Raw genomic sequence first — 26,839 nt, 5'->3', positions numbered from 1 at the left:
CACTGACAAAGCTCAAGAGGCAAAAGATTTCCAGAGAAGGGTGAGGGAGTCAGTGGGATGAAGATGGAACGACGACAGATGTAGACAGAGGAGAGACCGTCGGGTCAGAGTTTGACAGAAATAAAGAAGGGATAGGTTCAGGCTAAAAGACAGAGAGAGAGAGAGAGAAGGAGACAGAGTGTGGAGTTGAAGGAGAAGGGAAAGTGAAAGTGAATATTTGACAGCCCCATGTGACTTGCAATCACAGGACCGTTACGCCGACCTGTCTAGAGGTCGCGCTCATGAAGAGTCTCATGACATTCGGCTATCGGCGGCCACCATCTCAGTCGACAAGGAAAGTGTGTTTTTCCCCTCAGGATATATGAAGATTTTCTGATTAGGAGGGTGACACACCTGTAGTAACACTACAGTCCACGGGCAGTTTAACAGACATGAACTAAGGAAGGCCTTTCTTCTGTCTCTGCATGCAGTTTAAGGTGTTTAATCCTTGAAAAACTGTCTTGCACATTGAGTTTTATGTAACTGTACAGAATGGCAGAGTGAAAGTCTGGATCAGCAGATGTTGCTCATTTTGGCATTATGAAATCTTTTTTTTTAAACATGAAAAACCAGTGTGAATGTGCATAAGATTAGATCCTGATGAGCAGGTCAGCACCTTGCATGGCTGCCTCTACCATCAGCGTATGAATGTGTATATGAATGAGTGAATGTTGACATGTATTATAAAGTGCTTTGAGTGGTCTGAAGACTAGAAAGGTGCTATATAAATGCTGTCCATAAACATAAAATATTGGCCTGTACTAACATGCTTTAATAATGTATGTTTATTGGGGTTATTTTATGGAAATTTTACCTTATTATCTCAATGAAATGTACTGAAACTAACGTGTATATGGCACAAAAAGGCAATTTATTATTTTGGCTGGTAAAAAAGATGCTTGGTTGGTGGATTTTTTCACCAAAAGGCAATAAAAGTGTGACTGTACTCCTCTGTGTGACTTGTAAATTTGCAATTCCGGCCACACCTGCTGTGACATCATTGTCCGTTGAAAATGTTGACCCAGCAGAGAGCTTTGCAACAGCAGCGTTCGCTCCTCTGTTCTGAGAGAAACTCTCCCATCGAATGCAGCTTTAAAAACAGGTGTCCCCCTGAGTTTAGGGGTTAAGACACCGACCGTGAACTGCAACATTCCTGGTTTAAGTCTGGCTGGGGACCTTTGTTGTAACGCTCCCCCTCGTTTCCTGTCATCTCTCTACTGTCTGGTATATTGGCTTCAAAGGCCCCAAAATTACCAAAAAAAAAAAGGTACTAAAAAAGGTCGTCTGAGTCAGAGTAAATAACAAGATAATAGTATATGAATGAATGCATATCACTCAGGCTGCGACTAAGGATTATTAGGCGTAAAAGGTCAGAAAATGGTGAAAAATGTCGATCACTGTTTCCTACAGCCTAAAATTGTGTCTTCAAACGTCTTCTTCAGTTTATTATCATAGAAGACTAAAGAAACCAGAAAAAATCCCATTTAAGGAGCTGGAATCAAGAATTTGGGCTTTTTTTTTTCTTTGAAATGACTCAAAACTATTATCATAGTAGTTGGTGATTGATTTTCTGTTGATTAACTAATGGATTAATAATCATTGTAGCTTGTATCACTGTACAATAAACATGTAATCTAGGCTGATCATTCTTATTAATTGGGATAAAAAGTGAGAATCAATCAATCATAAATCGAGTGGTTCTGTGAAGCTCAGTTCTTGCAGTTGTCTACAACCCTTCTGACTTCAGTGTCACGGACTAAATATGAACACACTGACCAAATATCAGCACCAAATACCAGTGAGCCAAAGTAGGAATCCCAGCTGGGGGATAATTTTAGGTTTTCAAGGGTCGTGTGGTAGAGACACTCTGACAGGAAACTGTCACGTAGCACTGCAGCTTATCAAAGCAAAGACAAGAATAGGCACAATAAATCAGGTAAAAAAAACAAGATCTGATATTTTTCCCACATTATCTATAGCCGCTAAAAAATAACAGTAATCTAGATTTATATGGCTCTATAAACAAATTTCTTACCAGTGAGGTGAACCACATTAGGTTCCCAGCGTATCCGCAGTGTGGCAGCAGTGATAATCTCCCTCTCTGACCTCCTACTGCTCTGTTATCTAGGTATAACCTGATTTGATGTGACTGGCTCTTAAATGAGTCACTGATGACCACACGTAGGAGAGCTCATACTGATGACATCATGCCTTTCCCCTCAACCCCCTTACGCAGACCGGCTGACTCACACAGATATGATTTGGTAAAAATGTTTCCTGGACATTTACTGTACTTGGAGAACAAAACTGATTCTGTTGTGAAATTTTAAAAAGGGATAACTTGCCGGGGAAGGACACTTCTTGAAGTTGATGCAATTTATGAATCATTTAAGCACTTTATGAATTAAAACAGAATACAAGAATAGATGCTAACTAGTCACGCCTGTGAATTCAGTGCAGCCTGAGGCCGAACTACAGCGGCTGTGAAAATACTTTCCGGTCTGCCCTGATGGTTGGAGATGCTCTGTTCCTGATTATACCTTTCACTAACAGTATCTGGACAAGAAGAGCCATTATGAAACTGTCAACATGGTCATTTGACTATAGCTGCACCACTATAATTATATTTGTTTATAGTGATACAATATTCAGCACTTTTGAGAGAGTATTAACACAAATGTAAGTGAAAACAGCTTATTTTACATACATGTACTTCAGTAAGCTCTGCAGCTGATGCCATGTGCTGATCAGAGCATTCATTGATTAGTCATACATGTCGTTTTCAGCACTAGAAACTATTTCATGAATGTGTGCAAATGAATTATGTAACTGTATTCATTAGGCTTATGCATACATTTTAATGAACCTTCTGAAGAATTTTATTACTAAGAGCTTCCTCAAAGCGCTGGTCATGGTTTCTAAAACAGACAAATTGATTATTTGTAATTGCCAAGTGACTGAACTGTATCAGCTCTTAAACTGACCACTGTTTTTCCCCCCATTCTACTTTTATTGCCCTGCTAGTTTTACAATTATGTTAAGTGACACAACTCCAGGAAAAATGATCACAAAAAGCCAAATCTACAGTCAGTCGAATACTAAAAGTTAACATTGGACTAATACCGTAATACTTTGACTTCCTGCATTTGCTTGTTCTAATAAATAATAACAACAATAAGGTAAAAAATGCATTATATTTCAATTATTTACATGTATTATCTTGTATTCAAGGGGGATCTGGCAGGAGCTTGTCATGGAACAAGACTTTGATGGTCTATGCTCAGAATTAGGGCCGCAACTAACGATTATTTTCATTATTGACTAATCTGTTGATTCATTTCTTGATCGATCACTTGTTTGGTTGATAAAATGTCTCAAATGTCTTCTTTTGTCCCGACCAACAGTCCACAACCCAAAGATAATCAGTTTACAGTCATAGAGAACTAAAGAAACCAGAAAATAATCACATCTGAGAAGCTGGAGTCAGAGAATTTGGACTAATAATTAATTGATTATCAATATAGTTGGAGATTTATTTAACAGTTGGCAACTAAGAATCACTAATGGGAGGGAAAAGATGAAAGAAGTGATGCATTGCCAGCTCAGATATCCATAACACTATTACTTACAACAGAGGACTGAACTGCTGGCTTCAATTTGATTAAAAAGATTACAGTTGCAGTTGATGAAAGACCCAGAGGACCTGCCTAGAGCCAAAACTGTATAACTGTATAATAAAGTTCTCCTAATCACATTTGTTTTTTCTAACATCTGCTACAAACATGCATGCACTCACACACATCCACACGGTCAGCCAGTTTGTAATACCACCTGCCACTCCGCATAGACATCACATGAGGACAGAAAAAGACAGCAGCTCTGCTCAGTTGACGTGTTTCAGATTCGCTCATAGTCAAACCAATAATAGGAAACTGACCCGTTAAGAGCAGTCAAATGACACAGCCGAGCTACTAACTTGTAAGTCATGTTTGGAAGTTGGGAAGTGGAATGTTTTAAGTTGCACCTGCCTGTTAAACATTTATAAAGAAAGACGTTAGTTCAAACATAAAAAAAATCCCACATTGACCCCTCACTTAGCTACAGACTGCAAATCCGGATTTATCCCCTGGTGTCTTCTCACTGTTTTTACTCAAGACTTGACCAGGTTTAAAACCCACAATAATCGATATGACGCCCCGGGCTCTGAATCCAACGTCTGCCTGCTCTCACGCTGTGTAAGGCTCTCGGTTCGTGACTGGCAACCGAACTAGAAAATACCGGTCGGCTCGGGAATCAAACCGTAGTTAAAGCGGATAATCTCCAGACACCGCATCAAAGGAACACACACAGCATCCATGTTGGTTAGCCCCGTCCATAGCCGAGCCTGCGCCGAACGATATGCTGGTTTCACTAAACAGCTAGCACTTAGCTCGCTAACTAATCCAAGGACAGCAAAGCTGACTAATGTTAGCCCGCCGGCTAACTCGGTGCATCTCTTACCTTTCTCAGCACCGGGCAGTGCGGCTTCTGTCTCTTTTTTCAAGTGAAGCGTAACTCGATTTTTATAATACTCGCATCCCAGTTGAGCTTTGCTTTGCGCCGCTAAACCATTCAAACAGCAGGTAGTGGGAGCACCGAGCTAACTGCCACTCTGAGAAAGAAACCAGTCGTCAATCCTGGCGGAGAGGGAGCGCGCAAACCCGCCTACTCTGCCACTGCGCGCGCCTGGCGTGACAGCGGCGCGCTCACGACATAACAGGAAATAAACACGGACGTTAACGTTACAAGCAGGCGACGAGAGAAGAAAGACTTGTTGGTTAATTCTGCCAACACAACTTTGAAGGTATTTTAACAAACTTATATTTTTACATGAAGCTGATCAAAAGCTACTTCCCCACGAAGTTAGTTGTTATTTTTCAATTTTCAAAGGCTTTCGCTGGCAAAACTGTAACTGTTTTAGCCAAGTCATGGGCTAATGTTAGCATTGACTATCAGCATGACACAGCCCGCACAGCTAATGCTAGCTAACGTTATACAGTTAACTGCTACTTTTGTTAGCTTTAAAAAGTCTTCTAAACTTAAACAAACAGCTCCACACTTACTTTTAGACGTCACAGCAACAGCTGGACATCACTCTTACAAGGTTAATGCTTTACAAAAGTATTTATAAACACAATGACAAACCGTTAACGAGTTTAGTCTCGAACCAACAGAACAGTATGCTGGCTAACTCTTTGTGTTTATGTTATGTCTAAAGCTTATAACGTTAAATGTCTAACTTTTCTGAAGATCTGAGAGTGCCCACTTCAGATTGAAAAGTTAGTCAAACTTTTATCAAACATATTTTCAGTATTAAGCCAGGTGTTTTGTTGTAATCAGAACTAGAGCTGAAATAAAATGGTTGACTGAAAGGTCATTTTTCAAGCACAAATGTCAAACATTTGATGGTTTCTTCTATTCAGTGCTGCTTTTTAGTATGATACATTATAGGAAATTGAATATGTTGGGACTTTGGACTGATGATCGATTATAAAAAAGCAACAAAGATGTCAAATTGGGCTCAAAATCATGATGGTAATTTTTCACTGTTTGACGTTTTTGTTTCAATCTAAGACTGCAACTAGCAATTAACTGAATTATAGATTAATGTGCAGATTATTTCCTTTACTAATCATTTGTTCTATAAAATGCCAATATTGTGAAAAATACCCAGAACAATTTCCCAAGGTGGCAATGTCTATAGTCAACACTTAGTTAGTTTATTGTTATAGGAGACAAAGAAAACGTAAAGCCAGTGAATTTTTGACATTTTTGCATAAATCTCTATACTAGAGCTGTAACGATTAGTTGATTAATTGATTAGTCGATTGAAAGAAAATTAATCTGCGACTATTTTGATAATCATTTTAGTAATTAAATAAAAATATCAAACATTGGCTGATTGGCAGCTTCTCAGATGTGATGATTTAATGTTTTTCATCATCATGGTAGTGTGATTTTCTTTGGGTTGGTCGAACCAAACAGGACATATGAAGACGTGACCTTTGACTCTAGGGAATTATAACTGTTCTTCTTTGCTTTTTTCTGATGTTTTATAGACAAACTGACAAATTGATTAATTGAGAAAATAATTGGCAGATGTATCATTAATGATGTATTAGATTATGAGGATGCCCACACCAATAATAACCACGCCAGTGAAATGCATATATGTTCTTGTAACCCTGACTTCTTTCTCTTTCTTTTTCTCTCCAGTATTCCACTTAACAAGGAGATCTAAAGATGTCGTCAGGTGCTCTGTTTCCCAGCTTGGTGAGCGGCTCAAGAGGAAGCTCCAGCAAGTACCTGGTAGAGTTTCGTGCCGGTAAAATGAGTTTGAAGGGGAACGTAGTGACACCGGACAAACGCAAGGGCATGGTGTACATCCAGCAGTCCGACGACTCCCTGATTCACTTCTGCTGGAAGGACAGGACCAGTGGGAATGTTGATGATGTGAGTTACTCAAAAAATTTTCTGTATGATAGAATTAAAACCTTGTTAACAAATCTTACCGGTTGTCATTTTGATCATGAGTTAGGCTTTTTGCCCGACTTTTGAGTGAGGGATTAATATTATTAATACTTCTACCTTCTGACGTGATCCGACAACACGTCTTATGAAATAGTTCACTTAGAGCTTACCCCAGCCTTTACGTAGACTTATGTAGGTTAGGGAAATTCCTACAATCTCCTTAAACCACTGTTCAAACTCCAATACGTTTTACAATATATTACATTTACAATATGACTGCTGGTCTGACCTCCAGAAAAGCTAAAATTGTGAGATTACTAGTAACTATTTGCAAATTAGTAAATTCAAAGACCTACATATCGTTAAAGTAGCCTGTGATTCCAGTGGAGGTGAGATTATAAATCTGACCATGCTAGTGCTTTGCTTTGTAATCAGAATCAGCTTTGTTGGCTGTTTAAGTATGTTTATGCATACAAGGAATTTGACTCTGGTTTCTAGTGTTTGTCAATGTGTTTACACACAACAATCCTCAGAAAGATACAGAAAGGACGACAAGCCACACAAAGATAATGACGCATAAACATATCACTGTTATGTATAAGCATGTGGGTGGAAAAAATGGATACATAGATATAGAAACAACAACATACAATGTCTATATACAGGTGGAACCTTTTTTTGTAAATTGTAAACAGACTACAAATAGTGCAACAGTGTGAAAGAGTGCTGAAAAAAGTATTGAAAAAAAGTGATTCGTTACTTTATATACATACAGTAGTTGGTCATGTATGTATATAAAGTAACTTATCACCTTTTACCCATACTATATTTATTTTGTATTTTGATATTTATATTTTATTTCAGCACTCCACTCAATTTATTTGACAACTTAAGGTCCATGAGTAGAATTGAACACAAAGACATACAGTACTGGTCCAAAGTTTAGACACCTTCTCATTCCTTTGAATGAGGAAGTGTGTCCAGACTTTTGACTGGTGCTGTACATGTCACTAAGATCTCTACCCAAATCATCGGATCTTTATACTTGAGCCATCAAATGATGGTGCAGGCTTCCAGTAAACAACTGGGTTGTGCCTGGACATTATCTGTTAGGACTTTGATAATTGGTTTGCTCACATTCTGCCTCTTTTTCATTCTGTTATTGTACATACAAGCAGTTTTCATTCAAACAATGCTGTCAAATTAAGTTAAATTTAGCCGGCCATCCTCAGAACAAACAAGGTGACCGTGTCTTTATTTCAGAGCTGCAGTGATGTTGCTGCCTTGGTTTTTTTCCCTTCTGTTGATTGTTTGATGATGATTTGCTGTGTCAGAGCAAACACTGTGTGTATTTTCTGTTCCTCTCCATCCTTACTAAATGTCATATGTTGTGCTTTTTCCTGTTTCAGGACCTGATCATCTTCCCTGATGACTGTGAATTCAAGAGAGTGAACCAGTGCACCACCGGACGGGTCTACGTGCTGAAGTTCAAGGCCGGATCCAAGAGACTGTTCTTCTGGATGCAGGTGAGAGGAAGATGCCCCATCATCGTTTTAAAGGGAGGAGAATTAGAGATTGTCTGTGTGATGCAGGACATCTGTGCCCATCTGTGTGCAGGCAGATGGATGTTTAATGGAGAGAAGAGGGAGAGTGCACAGCTGTTATTAGGCTATTTGTCATACAGCCACACATTTAGCTCACCAGTCATTTTCTCCTTTATCTTCTCAAATATGGAGGAATATTTTTTAGTCAAACAAACAACGTTGTGTCCTTCTGTGGACTTAAATTGATTTGAACTCTTGTTAAAATCACTTTTCTGCTCACTTACAGTGTTCATCTTGGTTTAGTTGCTGCCTTGAGTCACCACAGAGGAATAATGAAGATTTATTTGAGCCTGTTTATTTCACCTGTGAAGAATTTCACTGTGATTTCATCCCATTTCCATCAGGAGCCAAAGACCGACAAGGATGAGGAATACTGTCGTAAGGTGAACGAGTACCTGAACAACCCTCCCATTCCCGGAGCGCCAGGCAGCGGAAGCGGCAGCGGCCACGAGCTCTCTGCCCTCGGAGGAGAGGGAGGCCTGCAAAACCTGCTGGGAAACATGAGCCACAACCAGTTGATGCAGCTCATCGGACCAACAGGACTGGGCGGACTGGGTGAGCAGCACTGGATATTTCCTCTAACGTGTACAAATCCTCTCACATACCGTCATCACAGACTTGTAGTTTGCTGTAAAGAGAAGGAAAAGTCTTCTCCAGGAAGTAATCCTCACACACAACACCTCAAGAGAGTCACACCACCAGTCTCACTGTTTGAGTTTGTTCACTTTACTTTCATCCATGTAATTTTATTAGATATACTAAAGTAGTCCATTTCAGTTTTAGGATAAAGGGCCAATCTCATTCCTCAGATGTTTTTGTTGCTGTTTTATCTTTTTTATTGTTATTTTTGACACATATATATACCATCATACAGTTTTTTGGGTTTTTTTTTTTATTTTTTACAAGCTATTATTTTTGTCTGTATTTTGTTAACCAAGCTGAACAATAAGAAACACAAAAGGCAGTCTGGTAATAAATTCACATGATCAGACAACATCATTTATATATTTTATAAATATAAATCAAGTAACAACCAGTATCCACAATGACAATGACTCATACGAACACAGAGAAGCTCCCTTAATAGGAGAGACAAAAAAACAAGACAATATAAAACCAATTAACACAAACAGCAAAACAAAAGAGGGTCCAGCCAGCAGTTAGACCAGAACCCCCTAGACATTATGACCAGCTTCAATATGAGATCATCCAGACTATGTGATGAATAATCCATATTGTCAGAGTCAGATACAGTATTCAAACACAAGTGATCCAGAAGCTGTAGATAGGCAGTCAATCATTGTGGCTGTTTTCTCTTTACTTCCACTCTGACATAGCCAGCCAGCCACGAGCAATTGTTTTACACAACAGAGATGAATTTCGGCCTTTTTTTTGATTTGTTTGTGTTTTGTCTAAGGAGGTCTGGGAGCTCTAGCAGGACCAGGACTTGCCAACTTGCTGGGCAGCGGAGGACCAGCAACCAGCAGCTCCTCATCCAGGTGAGACTAAACACCAAAAAAAAAAAACCCACATCAGCATCAGCTCACATCACCACTGTCATCACAGAGTTATGTGTTATGTAACAGACATAAATTTATTTTCCATATTTTAGGACAAACTGGCATCGACTGCAGCACTTTTAAACAGCTTTTAAAGGCCACTTAAGACAGAAATATTGAATAAACAACATTAGACTATTTATAACAGAACACACAAACGTCAGTGAGATTTTGAATGAGATAAGCCACAGATTAAATAAGTAAATAAATAACGTAAGTTTTTTAAAAATGATATCATAAACTATCCTCTTACTTTACCTTCTATGGCCTCCTTCCTTTCCACAGCTCTCGTAGCCAGTCTGCAGCAGCCACTCCTTCATCAGGCGGAGCCCCCAGACTGAGCTCCTCTCAGGCTCCCACCACCCCCGTGACTCCCGCTGCCTCTGCTGTGTCTCCTACTACTGTTGCTCCTTCTACACCAGGTACATTATAGCTGCGTCATTACAGTCATCTGCCAAGTGGACATGCACAGTAATCAATTTATTGTTGACACTTTATGTGACACATTAAAGCATTATGAGACACATTTGCAAAGGGCATCTTTACAGTTAAAGGCATATTAATTTACCATAATTCTGCAGAAGTCTTGGTGTTTATTGTGTGATCTTTTGTTTTTATAGCATTGCTCCTCTGTTCTGGGTATCATATCTTCTACTTTGCTTCCTGTTGATCATTAGAAAATTATATTTAACTTGGATTTCCCTTTTTTTTTCTGTGAATTTTGACAGGTTTCTTTATATCTTTCTGCGTTGATGTTTAATAAATCTGGTAGATCAGGCTTATTGTTCCAGGTTAATTAAATTTGCATAAGTTGTCTGGTAACTTCTGTGCAGTGAGTGAATGTACGAAACTTCTCATCTCACTGGTTCAGACTCGAAGAAGCCAGAAGTGACCTCATGCTGTAACTCAACTTAATGTTTAGAAGTTTTGAACAAACGTACAAACATCCCATCGGTCTACAGTTTGAAATGATCCCTCCTTGTGTTGTCCCTCATCTCGAAATGATCTTTAAACAGGAAATGCCTTGGATATTTTGGAAGTTAAGAGCTCAACTTTATCTTCTACTTTACTTTCTGCATCATGTTATGTAAAAAATCTCCCTGACTCATTCCTTGTTTGCTGGACTTGTTCACAGCTGCAGCTCAGACTCCGCTGGTCCCAGCCTCTGTTGGAAGCCCTTCATCCCACCAGCCCATCCAGCTCAGTGACCTTCAGAGCATCCTCGCCACCATGAGCGTCCCAATGGCAGCTGCTCAGGGATCAGCAGGTGAGAGAAAGCTGGACTGATGGAGTCTGTCAGAGAAATGAAGGAGACAGAGAACTAACAGGACTAACTCCTCTTTTCTTCATTCTTCAGTGGACCTGGCGAGTGTTTGCACCCCAGAGATGATGGCTCCCATCCTGGCGAACGCTGAGGTCCAGCAGAGGCTGCTGCCCTTCCTCCCCAGCGGAGAGAGTTTACCTCAGAGTGCCGAAGAGATCCAGAACACACTCAGCTCACCTCAGTTCCAGCAGGTAGGAGACGCAGATTAACATGAATTTACTGTACTGAGCATCAGAAACACTTGAATTCTTTGAAGTGATGTGGAGGAAATAATAATAGAAGTTTAATAATAGAATAATGTGTTTTTCAGTCCTCTCTCTGCTCTACCCACACCTGATTGGCTAAACACCTTCGGTTTAGGTAATCAGGTGCGGGTAGAACAATACCAATCGCTCTCCCTCATGATGTCATCTGTTAACAGTAATTATTACGAGGTCCCACAGTTCATGTCATTATGTTAGAAGTGTTAGTCAATGCTGCAGTGTTGAAGTAAATCCAGTGACTGTGACTCTTTCCTCCTTCAGTCCATGAGTATGTTCAGCAGTGCCTTGGCCTCCGGGCAGCTCGGCCCTCTCATGAGTCAGTTTGGTCTGCCAGCAGAGGCTGTGGATGCTGCCAACAGAGGAGGTGAAACAAACAAACACACACACACACACACAGTATTGTTTAAATGGCCCCTTATCCACCAAATAGTCTCAAGTGTCTGCATCACTGTTTGTGTTTACTCTGCATCCGAAGAACCTTGAAGATTAATTAAATTATACTTGTATTAGATTAAAAAGTTCTACCCCGGGATCAGGCACTTTGTTTTTAGGGGCAGGAACTAAATTTAGACGTAGATTTGTGCCTTTTTTAAAAATGTTTTTGCAGTTGAAACAGCTGCACAGAACCAGGCAGGACAGGAAAAATAGTTTAAAGCCGTGAGCCAAGAAGCTTTCAATGTGTCAGACAATGATGATCAACATTTCTTTGAACTCTATTTACAGTCGCAAATCTTTCCACCGCCTGCTCTGATGCTCACAAAGTCTGACGGCTGTCATAGCGTCGCATTACTATGACAACCAGCAAACATGAGCTTTTGTTATGTGCAGCAGAACTGCAATAAGATTGTTTTTAATACAGTGATTCTTATGTTTATTGCTGTTCATTGATCTTGTATATATGTATCTTGTCTTGTCGTCAGATGTGGAGGCGTTTGCTAAAGCCATGCAGGGCAGTAAAGGAGACTCCAAAGAGAAGAAGGACGACGACGAGGACATGAGTCTGGATTAGAGCTCTCACACACACACACACACACACACCGCCGAGCCTCTAGATTTAAATCTGATTCCTTTTTCTCCTCTTTTCCTTTTTTACCTCCATTCTCTTTAATGTTGTCTTAAATGTTTCTATAACCAAAGGCAACACTCGCGCTCCCACTCAGGACGACCTCCACCACCACCACCACAGCGTCAACAGAGCTGTAAAACAGATGAGTTAGGTCAGTTTTTTCCACTGTGACCACGTTAACTGTTATTTTGACCTGACTTCTGTTTATCTACAGCTCTGTTCTGCTGTCCTTTTTGTTTTAATCAGAAAGAGAAAGAGGAGACACTGTTTGATTTTTTTATGAAACAAAGAGAGACTGTGTTGGGATTGAGCCTTAAATTTTTTTTTCTTCTTATATTTCAAAGCACAGACTGTCAGAGTGAGTGCTGATACTTTCAGGCTTTTTTATTTACTCTTGATAATAAAAAAAAATCATACTGGCATACAAAAACAACTCAAGGCTTTTGTCTTTTTTGTATGAAAAAAAACTTTATTTAGAAACACATTTACAACACATATGGATGGGGGGGGCCGGGAAGTGCAGGGGGGAAGATGGACAGCTTATTTTTACTGTGAGATCTTTTTTTTTTTTTTTTTTTAAAGTGGTTATATTACATACAAGCTTCACACTCAATGTTTGGTACATTTATGACATAATAGACGGCAAACGCTGCCTGCAACCTGGACAGGAGCCGACAGACGGGACGCTGCGTTCACGTCGCGTGGGACGAGAGGGACTTCATCTAAACCGTTTAAGACTGTCGTATGATTGCAGGATTGGTCGTTTCTCTAAATCTGTTTATTTCATTGACAGATGGACTTTGAGGCACTTTTGTATTTTTAAGCTTTCAGAAAAATCTTTCCCCATTCGTAAATTATGACTTGGATGTCGACGCTAACTGGCTAATACAGTAACTCCGGTGTAACATGAACCGGTGTTAAAAGTGACTTTTATTTTGAAAAGATTCCTGCTCCAGTCCCTGTTGCAGGTAAGGTCACACATCTGCGCCACCTGAGGACGTTACTCATATATTACAGTGTTCACAGTGTCCTGACTCAGTAGGTATATTAAACATTCTCTGCTAGAGATGCACCATACTTACATTATAGATTTAAGAGATTTGTTTGGGGGCTGGAGGGCAAAAATTGGATTTATTTGTCACCATTTGTTTTGCAAAAGCGAAGAAAAATCAAGCTGTGTTTTCCATTTTATTTACAATATACACATTTAATGATTGATTTATGAGTTTAGAGTCTTGTACCAGTCACTTGTATCAGTGCATCTCTATGTGCAGACAGTTTCACTGTTGTAGCACCCTGTAGCACAAAAAAACAAACCAGTAATATTGTGACGACAAATGGGAAAATATAAAATATACATTTTTCTTGAAAATAAAAAATAAATATTAATATATATATTTTTTAAATTAGCTACAGTAACATGACACCCGCCACCGGTAATTTGTAGTTGGGGAATGTGAGGATAAGACTGTATGTGTTGATGTGTGTGTATGTGTGAGGGGGAGGGGGGGTCTACATGTGTGGGCAGCCCTGCGTCCCTACAGCTCCGTGTACGGCGAGCGGTTTGGACAACATGGCAGGTCTGTGGTTGATGGTCGCTTGGCGGATGCAGCCCTGGAAGGCTGGCAGGCCGGCGGGGAGACCGGGTACTGTGACGCCATCTGGTGGATGGAAAGAGAGACGACATGTTAGAGGAAAACAGGAAGCAGCCACGAGACTCCAACTGCTTCTGACTGTATGATTGACAGGGTGCATCGTATAAAGTGGTGTTAGGGCCTCTGTGTAGACATTTTAATGACACTAAGGACAGTCAATTGATTTGTTTATTGACAGAAAATGATCATTATTAAAAGGCAAAATGCCAAATGTTGTTTCCACGTTCTGAGATGTAAGATTTTCCTACTTTTCTCTGTTTCATATTGTTGTAAAATAAAATATTTTCAGGATTTTAACTTCAGTTGGACAAAATCTATTTCAGGATGTTGGACTGAGTTCTAGAAAATTGTGATTTTTCACTATTTTGTGCCATTTTATAGACAGAAAGATGAACCAAATAATCAAAAAATGAATAAAAGAAAAGTTAATTGAAAATGAAAACAATCATTTGTTGCAAAGCTAAAGAAATATTATGTATTATATTGTTTATTTAGGTTGACTTTGTAACATCTGTCCAGTGACGACAGATGAAAAATAGTTTCTTGGCTAACTGTGGCACATTTACAGCAATGTTAATTAACGTGTGTCTGTGTTAAATAAACCAATAAATGAAAAAAATATGACAGAATATGTTATATTAACAATATAAATATAACAATATAAATTATATCAGTGTTGCGTCAACATTTTGGCTTTCTCAGATTGATCTGCTTTGGCTCTTTAATATTCTACATGAGAAATCATTAAAGAGGATAAAACAGAGGAGTGTGTGTGTGTGTGTGTGTGTGTGTGTGTGCGCGCGCGCGCGCTGACCAGGTACTCCTCCGAGGTAAACGGTCTCCTTGGCCCCCGCTGAGCGGCTGTGTTTGGGGCCGACGCTGTGCTCGCTGGCTGCGTCCACATGTAGCTGCAGGATGTTGTTCTTCTTCACCACTGACACACACAAACAAACAACAACAACAGCAGCAGCGTTATAAATCATTATTATCTCAGCAGGACGACAACAATCCTTAAAAACACAGTGACAGTGTTATAAAACTGACCTGTGATGGTGTGCCAGCGTCCGTTACACAGAGCTTCTTCAGGAGTGAAAGAGGTAGAGAATTCACCTTTACCGCTGTTTACTGACACAATCACCTGCACACACAAAGTAATCTCAGGTTTAGGTTTTAGATTTTGTCCTGAAAAGAGAGATTAATTAAACACTTTCTTTTTTATTGACTTTTAAAAGAGCTGATAATTGCTTTGTGTATAAAATGTCAGTAAAAATTGAAAAATTCTTATGATTTCCCACAAACCAAAGTGTCTTTTATCCAACCAACAGTCAAGAACCAAAAAATACTCAGTTTATTATCATATATGACAAAAAAATGCATTAAATCATCACATTTGAGAAAGAGGAACAAGCTAATTTTTGCCATTAATGCTTTAAAAAGTATTAAAACAATTATTTAATTATCAGAATAGTTGCTGATTAATTCTGTATAATTGTTGCAGCTCTTATTTCCTTCCTGACCGAATAAAAACGAGCGTCTCAGGTTGTTGTTAAGACCCTCGCTGCGGTGGTCTCACCTCTCCTTGACTCAGGACCAAACTCAGCTGTTGGTCAGGTGACGTCCCAGCATGCAACAGCAGCCCAGAGTCCGAGATGGGCCGAACCTCCAGCTGGATCTCCAGATCCCGACCCAGAACCAAGGACTCATCTGCAGGGAAGCAGAGAGACTTCAGTCAGGAAACAAAAACACAACACCACTCAAATTTTAAAAAAAAACAACAGAAGAAGAGTGATGCTAACTACCTATCGCGATGTGTCCTCCCTGTCCAGAGAAGTACGCTCCGGGCTGTAGAGGGTTTTGGAAGCAGGGCACCGTCCCCTGACTGTGAGCGGGGCTTCCCGCAGGGGCCTCGTTCAGTGTCAGGTCCCTGACGCAACCGACAAAACCACCGGAACCCGGGGCCTAAAGGTTACAACAAAATGACACAGACATGAAGAAGAACAGATGTTCGATGAAGGTGCTTTGTTTGTCAGAGCAGAGACAATGTTGTAAATATTTTAAGAAGACCTGAGGGCTGAAACCTCATCTGAATAAAAGAGTATCTTTCTTTATTTGTTTTTCCATACGATTAATAATATAATGATGGTGACTGATGTAGGTGCAGGGTAATTCATGGTGCATCTTTATAGATTTAAGCTAAAAAAACAAATAAGTAAAGATAAATAGAAGAAGAGTGGGGATGTTTTACCGCCAGAGAGGGCGGGACTCCTCCGACATATAAAGGCCCAGTGAGACGAGCTCGGTCTCCTCCAGGAACTCTCTTAGACTGAGCGCTGATACCGTCGACTATCAGACTGATCTTCTCTCCTTCACGCTTTATAAACACCTGAAGTGACAAACACAGAGAGAGAGAGAGAGAGAGAGAGAGAGAGACGGAGCAGGTTAGATATGACAGAAACTAGACACAATCTTGAACAGCATATTCTTACAACCTCCATCTATACTTCCTGGTTTAGCCTAATCACGTGACTCTGGCGTTGTGACCTCACCGTGTGCCACTGGTCGTCGTTGTACTTCTTGTGGCTGCGCAGGCTGGCCTTCCTCTTCCCTCCGTCCAGTAAGAGCAGCAGGTGGCCGTCCGACAGGCTGAGTGACATCACGGCTCCTCCTCGATGCCCGCCGCCGGCTACGTAAAGCACCAAACCGTCAGACGAGTTGATCCTCACAGACATGGAGATGTGAGGCCTGACAGAGAAAGAGAGGTGATTAAATATTATTTAGAACATCTAAATCCCATTTTAGCAACTGATTTAAAGGACAGATTCACAGTTTTTCAAGTGTGTCTTAAATCAACAGTTAGGAGCCCAAATGAACATTGAAACATGGTTCTCTTGCTGTAATCATTCCTCCTGTTCATACTGACCATTAGAAGATCCCTTCATAATGTACTTTAATGTATTAAAAAGTTTATCTGAAGCTAATATGAAGCTTCAGCGTCCAAATGAGTCAAATCAAGTAGATATCTTTCAACGTTACAGTCTTTTTAGTGCCAAAGTCCCTCTTTTTGTTAGTATACTTCCACCGTAGGAAACACAAAGAGGGAATTTGATGCTAAAAAGACTGTAAATGTGTCAGATATCCACTTGATATGACTAACTCAGACTGCTGAAGACTCATATAAGCATCAACTTTTAAATGACTGTGTGGACACACTGTGGATTTTATCCTCCATCACTTCCATTGAAAACACATTTGAAGGATCTTTTAATATCCAGTATGAACAGGAGGAATGATTACAGCGAGGAAAACCTCTTTCACTGTTCATATGGACACCTGACTGTTGTTTTAAGACACACTTGAAAAATTGTGAACCTGCCCTTTAATTAACCCTTTCAGTCTACTTCACAACAAGCTGGAAAATACACATCTCTAACATTTAGTGCTCCTATAAAGTCAATGTGTTAGCAATAAAGCGAGTCATGCTTGTCTCCCCATGATGTATTTAAGTTGGGTTGGGTGTCCAACAACCACTTTAGGCAGGTAGTGTAAAGGGTTTATGAGAGTTTATTTGCTGAAAGCCACTTCCTGCTTCTGCTGGAGACAATGTTGATGACTTAACCTTACTGTAAATGTGCCTAAACACTGAGCTAAAAGAGGTTAAAAAGCTCTGTACCTCCCTCAAGTATTAAAGAAATACACAACTATAACATATATATATATATATCATTATAACGATACTTTTCTCAGTTGACATGAGAGAAAAAAAACATCTTGAGACACTTTCCTGCTCTCTCAATAACACAAAGGATCGTATTACTTCCTATCATATATTATATATTCTAAGTGTGTGTGTGTGTGTGTGTGTTGACACTCACATGGAGCTGAGCGAGCTGGGCAGAGAGTCGTATCTCTGATAGCTGTGTGTGGAGCCGCTGAAGTGCGTCGCTCCGGTCTCCCGCTGCGACGTCTCCCCCTGACAGGACTCCCTGGTGTTACGACTGCGAGACCCCGACGGCTTCTTGTGCTTACCCTGAGAGAGAGAGAGAGAGAGAGGATGTACCTTTAGTTTTTTTAATTTCAGGTAGAACTGTATTTGTTCTGTGTGTGTGTGTGTGTGTGTGTGTGTGTACCTTGGGTTTGCTGCTGTGTTTAGGTGGAGCAGCCACGATCTGCTGAGGTTTTTTGGCAGCGGGACAGTCCAGAGGAACATTCACGTTTTCTTTTGCTTTCAGCAGGTTCAAAACCATCTGAGAAATCATGTCCCTGAAGACAAGAACGGCAGGTTATAACATATCAATACATCAAACACATCAATCACTTTCTCCTGTTCAGACCATGACGACGAGACTCTCTTCTCACCTCTTGATGAAGGCGTTGCTGATACATCCGGTGAGGTTGCCGAGGATTTGGTCGGGCATTCCTCCCAGGTAGGTGCTGCCCTGCGTGGCCGACGTCACACCACGTCCCAGCCTGATAGTCTCCTTCCCTTTCTCCAGCACGTCGTCCATGTACAGACGTATCCTGAGGGCGAGCGGATAAGAGTCTCAACACGCTGGTTTGAAAGTGGAAATGTACCAAAATTAAGATGTCATCATGTTGAAAAAAAGGAAATCCTTATGTCATCCTACCCGCTGTCGTTGTTGTAGATGGTGACGTAGTGGCTGTTGTCGTCGTTGTACGTCTTCTGCGTCTTAATTTCACTGTTACCGGCTCTCACCACGATATGGCCTTCATGCAAAAACACCTGACACACTCCGTCCTGTACACACACACACACACACACACGACAGCCACAGGTTTAAAGAATCGAGCTTTGTCACTTTTAAAAACAGAAAGAAAGAGAGAGACAACGAGGGAAACAGGAATTGTTGAAGAGGATCGTCCGACCTTATCGTGGTGGTAGAACATGAGTCCTTCCTTGTGTTCGGTTCTGAAGCCGAAGCCGGCGTGGAAGTTTTTCTTGATACTGGGAACGTTGGTCAGAGCCAAATCCAGGTAGCTCTTCCCGGAGAAATGAGCCTCACGAGCCACCTGCACAAACACACACACACACACACACACACACACACACACAACAGGTCAAGACACACTGTATTAGTATGTGTTTATCTGTGTTTATTTTCTCAGTGAGCAGATTTGTGTGTTACCTTTGGGATTATAAGAATGTCACATGGAAATACTTTGACTATTTGTAATCTCTTAAAGGGAAATATGACAGTTTCTGCAAGAACTGAAGTGTAATGAAAGAAAACTTGTAGGAAAAACTACTTAAAATGATTTTGCTTGATTTTATCAAGTGGAGAAACTTTCCAGATGTTGAAACTGACACACAAACATCACTGTAACTCATATATGTCAGCTGGAGATATCTCAGGGAAAATACAAAGGGACATTCATGTGTACATGTCATCTTTTAAGCCATTCTCGGTAAACCTTTTGTCTAATTCTGCAAAATTTCTCCTGTTTCTGACCAGATCATGTACATGGATAACTTTTACCATCCCTACAGTCTGCTTGGAACTTGGCAAAACTGCATTTTCATACTATGAACCCTCAGCTTGGCAGAATTTACAAGATAAACTTAATTTGGAAACACTGCCTTCATATCACATATTCAAACGCTACTATATATAAATGTGTAATGATTCTGTGTCTTTTTATGTGACCTCAGAAGACAACATACATGAAAAAAACAGCATTTTTTTCTCCTTTCTATTGAAGTTGAAAGGTGATCTGTGTTTTCTTACCAGCAGGTCGCTGTCACAGCCAAAGCTGACTCCGGAGCTCGTCATCCTCTTCAGGTCGATGTGAGAGTTCTGGGCCTTCACGTTCCTGAAGCAGCCCTTCAGAGAGCCCTGCTTAGGGAACTTAGACTTCAACCTGAAAAGAGACAAAGGCAGCATGAAACAGCATCTCAGAGAGTTTTTTTACTTAACTTACAGTAAACCCCTCGAAATATTTCTACATTTAAAGCTGCATTGATTTTTTTTTTTAGGGAAGCAGACACAGAGCAACACAATCATCATAGTGAACTTGTGTTTATGTCCAGTTTTCACTGGTTTCACTGGTTTGCTCTATTCGAACTCCTGAGAAAAATATCTGGCTCTTGAACTGCTAAATGCTTCACTTTCTTCACCAGCTAGATGCTAACTGTATTGATTTGATTTCTATTGATTGGGACAGTGTGCAGTTTTAAACATTAAAGATGCACTGTACCGGAGTTAGCTCGAAGCTAATTAGCATCCGTAGTCCCCCACAGTAAAAACATACAACATCACAACAATAAACAGTACAAAGCAAAAAAAAAAACAACAACTAAAAAACCCGCCAAAATAAAACAAAACAAAAAAAACTACATGTAACACACCATACAAAATACAAAGCTACACACAACAGCACATCACATACAGCTACAATGTCAATTAGAAATTAATAATGTGGTCACACAGCTGATTGGTCTTTAGTACACACATGTCTGTCTGCATTAGAGATTGATGGTTGATAAGAGTACTGAAACTAAACCGAGGAAATGTGCTGTATAACCCAAAATAATAAGCTAACTGTTGCTAAAAAAAGCTATGTGGAGCTGCAGATTTAGCGTATTTTTCTTTGGGTTTACCACTGTTAACAACATCTTTCATCCATTATTAATATAAAAAATAATAATTAAAGGTGATCTAAAGACTAATAATAAATAACAACAAATAAAAATGGAATAAAAAGTTGATTTTACAAACTGAGAATGATTTTTTTGTCCATAGGAAGAAGGAAATGTGACAGAAAACTGTGACTGTACGTCCACTTACTTCTCCGGCATCTTGTCCTCCGGTACTCCTCCCAGGTAGTAGCTGCCGCTGAACGAAGGGATGTTCTCTGTGAAATGGTGGTTGTAGAGAATGTTGCGGTTGTTCCTCACCACGACACGGTCCGGAGTTCCACGCAGGATGATAATCTCCAGCTACAAATGCCACAAATATAAAACTTTAGTAATCAGCATAAAAGACAACTTAACAAAAGGACAAGCTTATATTTCAGGTATTTTATTCTATTTTATTTTAGTCTCTATACCTTTAATTGCTGGATTTTATAATACTTATGGGAAATTTGAATATATATATGGCATTAGAGCTGAATTTGACTAATAACATCAAGACATTTTTAGTAAAGAAGTGGAGAGTTTTTTGAAACAATCCTGGTGAAAATTGGTGCAGTTTGTGTGTTACAAGACAAAGACATAGCAGTGACAGACTCACAGATTTGGCGTCCGCGTCGCTGATCTTCAGGAAGTTTGATGTGGGATCTTTAGGCATGAGGTCCACCAGATCACCGCTGAAATCATAGAAAACCTTCAGTCTGCCCTGAAGTACCCCGAGACACAGGAACTGATTCTGGTGGAGGAGAAAGACACGAAAAAAACCAAAAAACACTCAGTGCATCCAACTTTTCATTGTTATCTTTTAACCGTACACTCAATATATTAATGATTATAATCCCACTAATACTGGACTTTTAAAGGTGATACTGATATTGATATTTCAGCTTAAAAAATCAAATATATATATATATATATATATATATATATCAGCTAATATGAGTGTTTGAAACATAGATGCAAAAGAGAAACAAACATTTTTAATCCCTTAAAAACATTTCTTCTCTAAACTACCGTACATATATCTCTGGTATTTCTGTACTGCAATTCCTTCTTCCTTATTGGCTGACATTTACAGTAATACTGACATATTAATCGCTCCATAATCAATTTATCATTCAAGCTCCTTATAAATAACAACATAACTCAACAGCAATGAATACAACACGATAAAAACACGAATATATGTATTAAAAACTGGACATGTGTTTGAAAGTAAATGTATATAGATGAGTTGATGCTGTGACTGAATGATTGAAAGGAGAAATGAATGAATAAATGGGTGAATGAATTAAATAAGGAATGGGATAGATGAATGAATGACTGAAGGAGTGAATGAATGAGTTCATGTGACAAATATAGATAAAGAATGAACTTAAAGAATCGTTTTAAAAATGGATTAAATGAATGAACGGGTGAGTAAGTGAGTGGATTGTGGAGTTGGGAGGATTTCACAATTAATGAGTTCATTGATGAAAGGATGAACGAATGCATGGATCAGTTGAACATGTGACAGGAATGCAGGTAAATAACGTTTTTTTGGGAACAAACAGCTGAAGAGATTAATGAATGAATATTGATTAATGTGCCAATGTATTTTCTTAATAACTTTTTCTTAACAAATGACATTCGCAGCTTCTCAGAGGCCGTAGTGATGTTTTCAATTTGCCTCTAACTAAAGATATTCAATTTAGTGTCACCTAGGACAAAGAAAAATAGCAAATTCTCATATTTTAGAGGCAAGAAGCAGCAGGTTTCTGCCATTTTTGCTTGAAAAATGACAAACAATTGATTGATTTTTCCGAGTTATCAATTAATCAAGCAATTGTTGCAGCTCTAAAATGAATGAAATCATGTAAAAGAGTAAAACAGATGTTAGAATGAGTGACTGAATGAATGATGGTGAAGTTGTGATGCATCAATGATCCAGAAACAAGTAATTTATTAAGAGAATAAATGAATGAATGAATGAATGAATGAATGAATGAATGAATGAATGAATGAAAGAGTGAGGTCTTTACCCCGTTCTGCAGCAGGAGCAGTATTCCGTTGTGCGAGAGCAGTTTGACTTCCTGTTCGAAGCGCTGCATGCGAGTCGATTCATCGGTGAAGGTGACGGTAGCGAAGCCGGTACCGTCGAAAAATGCTGCGTCATTCACCCAGGCCTGAGTCAGCACCGGCTTCAACCTGTTTTCAGCATTTATAAGAAGATACGTAGAAAACACGGGAGGTCACACAAATACAGACTGGACCTCATGAGAGAAAGCAAGGGTCAACATGCAGCAAAGATTTCAACTAAATACATTAAATGACAGTATGACACTGTGTGCACCGACCTGCCGCAAGGTCTGTCCGCTGTAGTGTTGAGTTTGAAGATCTTTTCAAAGTTGTACAGACTGAGCACCTCCTCGTTCAGTGTATCTAGCTCAATACAGCCCTTAAAGTTAGGCAGAGCGAGCGGGGCAGGAGGCTAAACACAGAAAAAAAGATAAAAGAACTTAAGAGCTGGATATGGATAAGTATAGGGGTCAAAATCTGGAGTATGTAAGTTTAGTTGAAACAAACTGAATTATCTGCCTTGAAGAGTATGTTTTTACATTAATCAATAACAAAAATAACTGCTAGTTCCACCTTAAGTGTTTATTTTATGACTTCTAATTATTTCAGTGACTCCATAGGGAGTCAAAAATGTGTAAATGTGGACGCTCTCATAGGTCGAAGCAGTAGCTTTTATTTCACTTCCATGACTGTAGCAGCTGTAATGGAGCTCAACCCCATGACAAAATCACGCAGTTGTGGTGGAAACTGTCTTTCCATGATCAAACAAATGTGCAAAGACAACATTTACGTCAATAGGACACAGTTCCCAGAGAAGTTGGGAAGGGGGATGATAGTATTATTTCTAAGCTAGGTGCAACTGATACATGTTGGATTATTACCAGAGTGTCATGGTCAAACGAGGTGGAGCATAGAAAATAAGCTCCACATTAGGAGGGGTTGTGAAAAGTATATAATATAATTAGGGATGCACGATATTATCGGCACGTCATCGGTATCGGCCGATATAAGCTCTAAAATGAAATATCGGCATCACCCGTAATGAACATTTTCTGCCGATTATGAGAGGCCGATTTGTTGCCTTCTCCTCCGCCGCATAACTGTGCTTCCCTCCACGGACTGTTTCTCCCTGACGGTCCCGGTGCTTCCTCCGCAGGCTCCACTTCACTCAGCTGCCCGTCAGACCAGCTGCTTCTTCTAGCGGAGGCTAGCTGGCTGTGCTTCCCTCCGGTCATGCTGATGCTAACGCTCTGCTAGCCTCTCAGCTAACGTTAGCCCCGGCTCTCCGTGTGGATCCAACCGGAGCACCGAGCCCTGGTTTGTTATTCAGGTTAAAGTGGGAAGAAGCAGCTGATCTGACGGGCGGCTGAGTGAAGTGCAGCCGGCGGAGGAAACACCGGGACCATCAGGGTGAAACAGTCCGCAGAGGAGCTGCTATGTTTGGCTGCACAGATAGGTAACACGTTGGCTGACAGGATGTACCACTCTGTTGGAAAAAAAAAACTTCTTCTTTTTGGTTTATAACGGTGGTTGGCAACCAGCATATTAGGTGCATTATCGCCACCTTCTGCTCCGGAGTGTGGACCAGAGATTAAATCCTACACATTAATCCTGTCTGTCTCATAAACTCAAAGAAAACTCTACTGCTCCACCCACTTGGCAGGTTCATTAAAGTTTTAATGCTGAGCTCCTGAACTCCAGTCTTCCTAAGTTCTTCCTTCATATATTGTCTTTCTTGATCATACTTAGTACAATCTATGCTTGCATGCATAATAGTCTCCTCAGCATATATCGGCCACAATGAGATGATTTATTGGCCCATCTGAAGATTTCCCAGGATACAGTCCTCCCTGTACTTACTTTGAAAGTGCTGGGGTATCCTCCAACGTAGAAGACGGTGTCGTTGGTCAAGAGGTTGAGCAGCCCCTGATCTCCTTTAGCATTCTCAGAGGCTTTGGTGACTCTTTGGTCGCCCTCAGTGGCTTCTGAAGACATGGACATCTGACCATACTGGAGGATCCTACAATCAGCAAGATAGAGAAGTAGAGACACATACACAATAAGGAGAACATATGTGGGAGTTTTGAAGGCTGATAATGATGTTCAGTATCATAACTTGCATATTGAACTACATTTTTTTTGGCATAAATGTGTTTGAAAAGCTTCTAAAACAACATTTAGAGCAACTTTTGACACTTTAAAAGTTAGACTAGTCCTAATAATGATATCAGTCATAATGGAGATGAATATATTTATTAAAAAAACCCAATATCAGCCCTTTCAATTGGTTTAACAGTAATAAAACAACGCAGCCACTGGAATGAAGACATTTCGCTTTGTGTTCAAAGCAAATTAGAGAACCAGGATATTTACTATTTCCCTGCAACTCTAGTTATTAAACATAAATGTGTTACTTTTCTTCTCTTCTGTGTATTTCAACTATTGTCGTCTTTCGTTATGGAAGAAAACTTTCAGAATATTGTGTGAAAATCCTCCCAAAAACAAAATAATGTGAAGAAGGAAAAGACAAAAGTTGTCCATGAATGATAATTGCAAACATGTCTGTGGAAGAATGAAATCACATATGCACATATACATATTTAATTGCTCTATTTTTTTTTTTTTTTTACAATTATCTGTTATGCACGTATATGTCTTTATGCTTGTATTTGTATACATACGCATGTCTTTGTGAAGCACTTTGGTGCAAAACCTGTTTGCTTTTAAAGTGCTATTTAAATAAAATAAACTTGAAACTTAATTGTGTGTGTTACCTCTCCAGTACTACGTTGTTGAAGTTCCCGTTAGACTTGACGTCTTCATTCATATGCACCTCAGCAGTTTGTCCTCCGACGTTAAAGTACCAACGCAGTCTCTTCCCCTCCAGCGTCATGCCCAGGAACTCCTTATTGGACTACAAATACCAGACAGCACAGTTGTCCAAATCAATGCACAGGTACTCCTTACTGGATATTAGTCGCTTTGGAAATCGAAAGTTCACAAAATGAATGTGACGTCCAGAGTGGCACATGGATCATTTAATACTATAACTACACATGTTGCCGTGGTGATGCTTACATCTTTGTTGCCGAGGTAGAAGACAAACTGTTTTGTGCCGTCGTCCTGCCGCCTGGCCCGCGCCGCCTCGGGCAGGGTGATGTAGAACTTGAGGGAGGTGTAGGCAGCCAGGTCAGCCAGGTTAGACGGAGTACGAACCTGAACGCCGGACTCCCCGTTAAACTTCACCGGCACGCTCACCTGGACGCGAGGCGGGAGCGACAGGAAGAAAAAACATTAGAGGCTGCTGTTGGGAAAAGATGTTTTAACTTTAAGTGTTATTTATGTGTGTGTGTGTGTGTGTGTGTGTGTACCTTGCTAGCAGCGTTGCGCGCCTGCTGTATGAGCTGTCGGATGCGGTTGATGTTCTCAGAGATGTTTGGCATCTGAACCGAGTGATTCTGCAGTTTATCCAGCTTCTTCATGAGCACGGGAATAGTGTCACCCAGCATGTTCACTACAGGAAGAGAGAGAGAGTCAAGAGTTACATCACTGAGGCTCCACTCACACTCCATCGTCATGGTAACTAATAACTGTATTAGAATAAGATATCTGGAATTAATTAATGCAAAAAAAAAAACCCAGAACAGTTTCACTTTTAAATGTCTTTCATATAGTAGATTTTTGGTTAAAACCATGAAAAGAAAATGTGAAAATCCATGTCAAACCCTGACAAACAGTTAACTCCTGATTTAATGTTTTAAATACAGTGAAAGACTTAAAATGCACTTTCAAACAATGATAGAAACTGGGGAGTGTTGCGTAAAAAATTCCAGTTACTTAAAAAAAAACCTGCACAATGTACAGACTTTGTTTTTAATTATACATATAAATACATCATATGCACACACATGTAAATTGATTGTTATGTGATGTAAATACTGTTGTTATTGAGAATGTCACTATTTATTATGAGCTTTATTTAATTTAATGTATCTTTGGTAATGATATGTTATATGATAATGTTATTTTTTAGTAGAAAAGCGCAAATTAGCCTTGGCTAGAAATCCTATATGCAAATATATCTGTTAAATGTTATTTTAACCTGTTACAAT

General features: G+C 39.8%; 3 protein-coding genes across 5 annotated transcripts in view; 1 reads left to right on the top strand and 2 right to left on the bottom strand.

Annotated features, from left to right (window-relative positions):
• Window positions 1–4,621, bottom strand: part of dnajc5ab (DnaJ (Hsp40) homolog, subfamily C, member 5ab) — a 30,668-nt gene extending 26,047 nt beyond the window's left edge. The window contains exon 1 of the mRNA XM_042409253.1: window positions 4,540–4,621. The gene's annotated coding sequence lies outside the window, so the exon portion shown is untranslated. The remainder of the gene's footprint in view (window positions 1–4,539) is intronic.
• A 176-nt stretch (window positions 4,622–4,797) lies between these two features.
• Window positions 4,798–12,798, top strand: adrm1 (ADRM1 26S proteasome ubiquitin receptor). 2 transcript variants are annotated; one of them, XM_042409252.1, is made up of 10 exons: window positions 4,798–4,882; window positions 6,295–6,531; window positions 7,959–8,075; window positions 8,498–8,708; window positions 9,574–9,652; window positions 9,998–10,134; window positions 10,848–10,979; window positions 11,070–11,227; window positions 11,561–11,663; window positions 12,220–12,798. In XM_042409252.1, exons 2-10 carry the CDS (start codon window positions 6,322–6,324, stop codon window positions 12,306–12,308), a joined length of 1,236 nt encoding a protein of 411 aa, XP_042265186.1. In that variant the 5' UTR covers window positions 4,798–4,882; window positions 6,295–6,321; the 3' UTR covers window positions 12,309–12,798. The 2 variants fall into 2 exon arrangements, with proteins under 2 accessions (XP_042265186.1, XP_042265185.1); XM_042409251.1 differs by having other exon boundaries at window positions 9,571–9,652.
• A 1,063-nt stretch (window positions 12,799–13,861) lies between these two features.
• The window catches only part of lama5 (laminin, alpha 5), a 119,746-nt gene continuing 106,768 nt past the window's right edge, over window positions 13,862–26,839 (bottom strand). For both annotated transcript variants that reach the window (XM_042409250.1, XM_042409249.1), the window contains exons 60-80: window positions 26,099–26,241; window positions 25,806–25,985; window positions 25,502–25,641; window positions 24,588–24,747; window positions 23,006–23,139; window positions 22,691–22,856; window positions 21,271–21,405; window positions 20,824–20,975; window positions 19,765–19,897; window positions 18,905–19,048; window positions 18,646–18,776; window positions 18,377–18,538; window positions 18,148–18,280; window positions 17,893–18,047; window positions 16,567–16,762; window positions 16,266–16,403; window positions 15,820–15,979; window positions 15,594–15,724; window positions 15,065–15,158; window positions 14,835–14,954; window positions 13,862–14,026 (exon numbers count right to left, since the gene is read on the bottom strand). In XM_042409250.1, coding sequence (XP_042265184.1) covers window positions 13,878–14,026; window positions 14,835–14,954; window positions 15,065–15,158; window positions 15,594–15,724; window positions 15,820–15,979; window positions 16,266–16,403; window positions 16,567–16,762; window positions 17,893–18,047; window positions 18,148–18,280; window positions 18,377–18,538; window positions 18,646–18,776; window positions 18,905–19,048; window positions 19,765–19,897; window positions 20,824–20,975; window positions 21,271–21,405; window positions 22,691–22,856; window positions 23,006–23,139; window positions 24,588–24,747; window positions 25,502–25,641; window positions 25,806–25,985; window positions 26,099–26,241 — 3,056 coding nt within the window. In that variant the 3' untranslated portion in view covers window positions 13,862–13,877. The remainder of the gene's footprint in view (window positions 14,027–14,834; window positions 14,955–15,064; window positions 15,159–15,593; window positions 15,725–15,819; window positions 15,980–16,265; window positions 16,404–16,566; window positions 16,763–17,892; window positions 18,048–18,147; window positions 18,281–18,376; window positions 18,539–18,645; window positions 18,777–18,904; window positions 19,049–19,764; window positions 19,898–20,823; window positions 20,976–21,270; window positions 21,406–22,690; window positions 22,857–23,005; window positions 23,140–24,587; window positions 24,748–25,501; window positions 25,642–25,805; window positions 25,986–26,098; window positions 26,242–26,839) is intronic.

This window comes from Thunnus maccoyii, chromosome 4 (genome assembly GCF_910596095.1).
Source record: "Thunnus maccoyii chromosome 4, fThuMac1.1, whole genome shotgun sequence".
Lineage (NCBI taxonomy): Eukaryota > Metazoa > Chordata > Actinopteri > Scombriformes > Scombridae > Thunnus > Thunnus maccoyii.
This window is presented reverse-complemented; position numbering and strand designations above follow the sequence as displayed.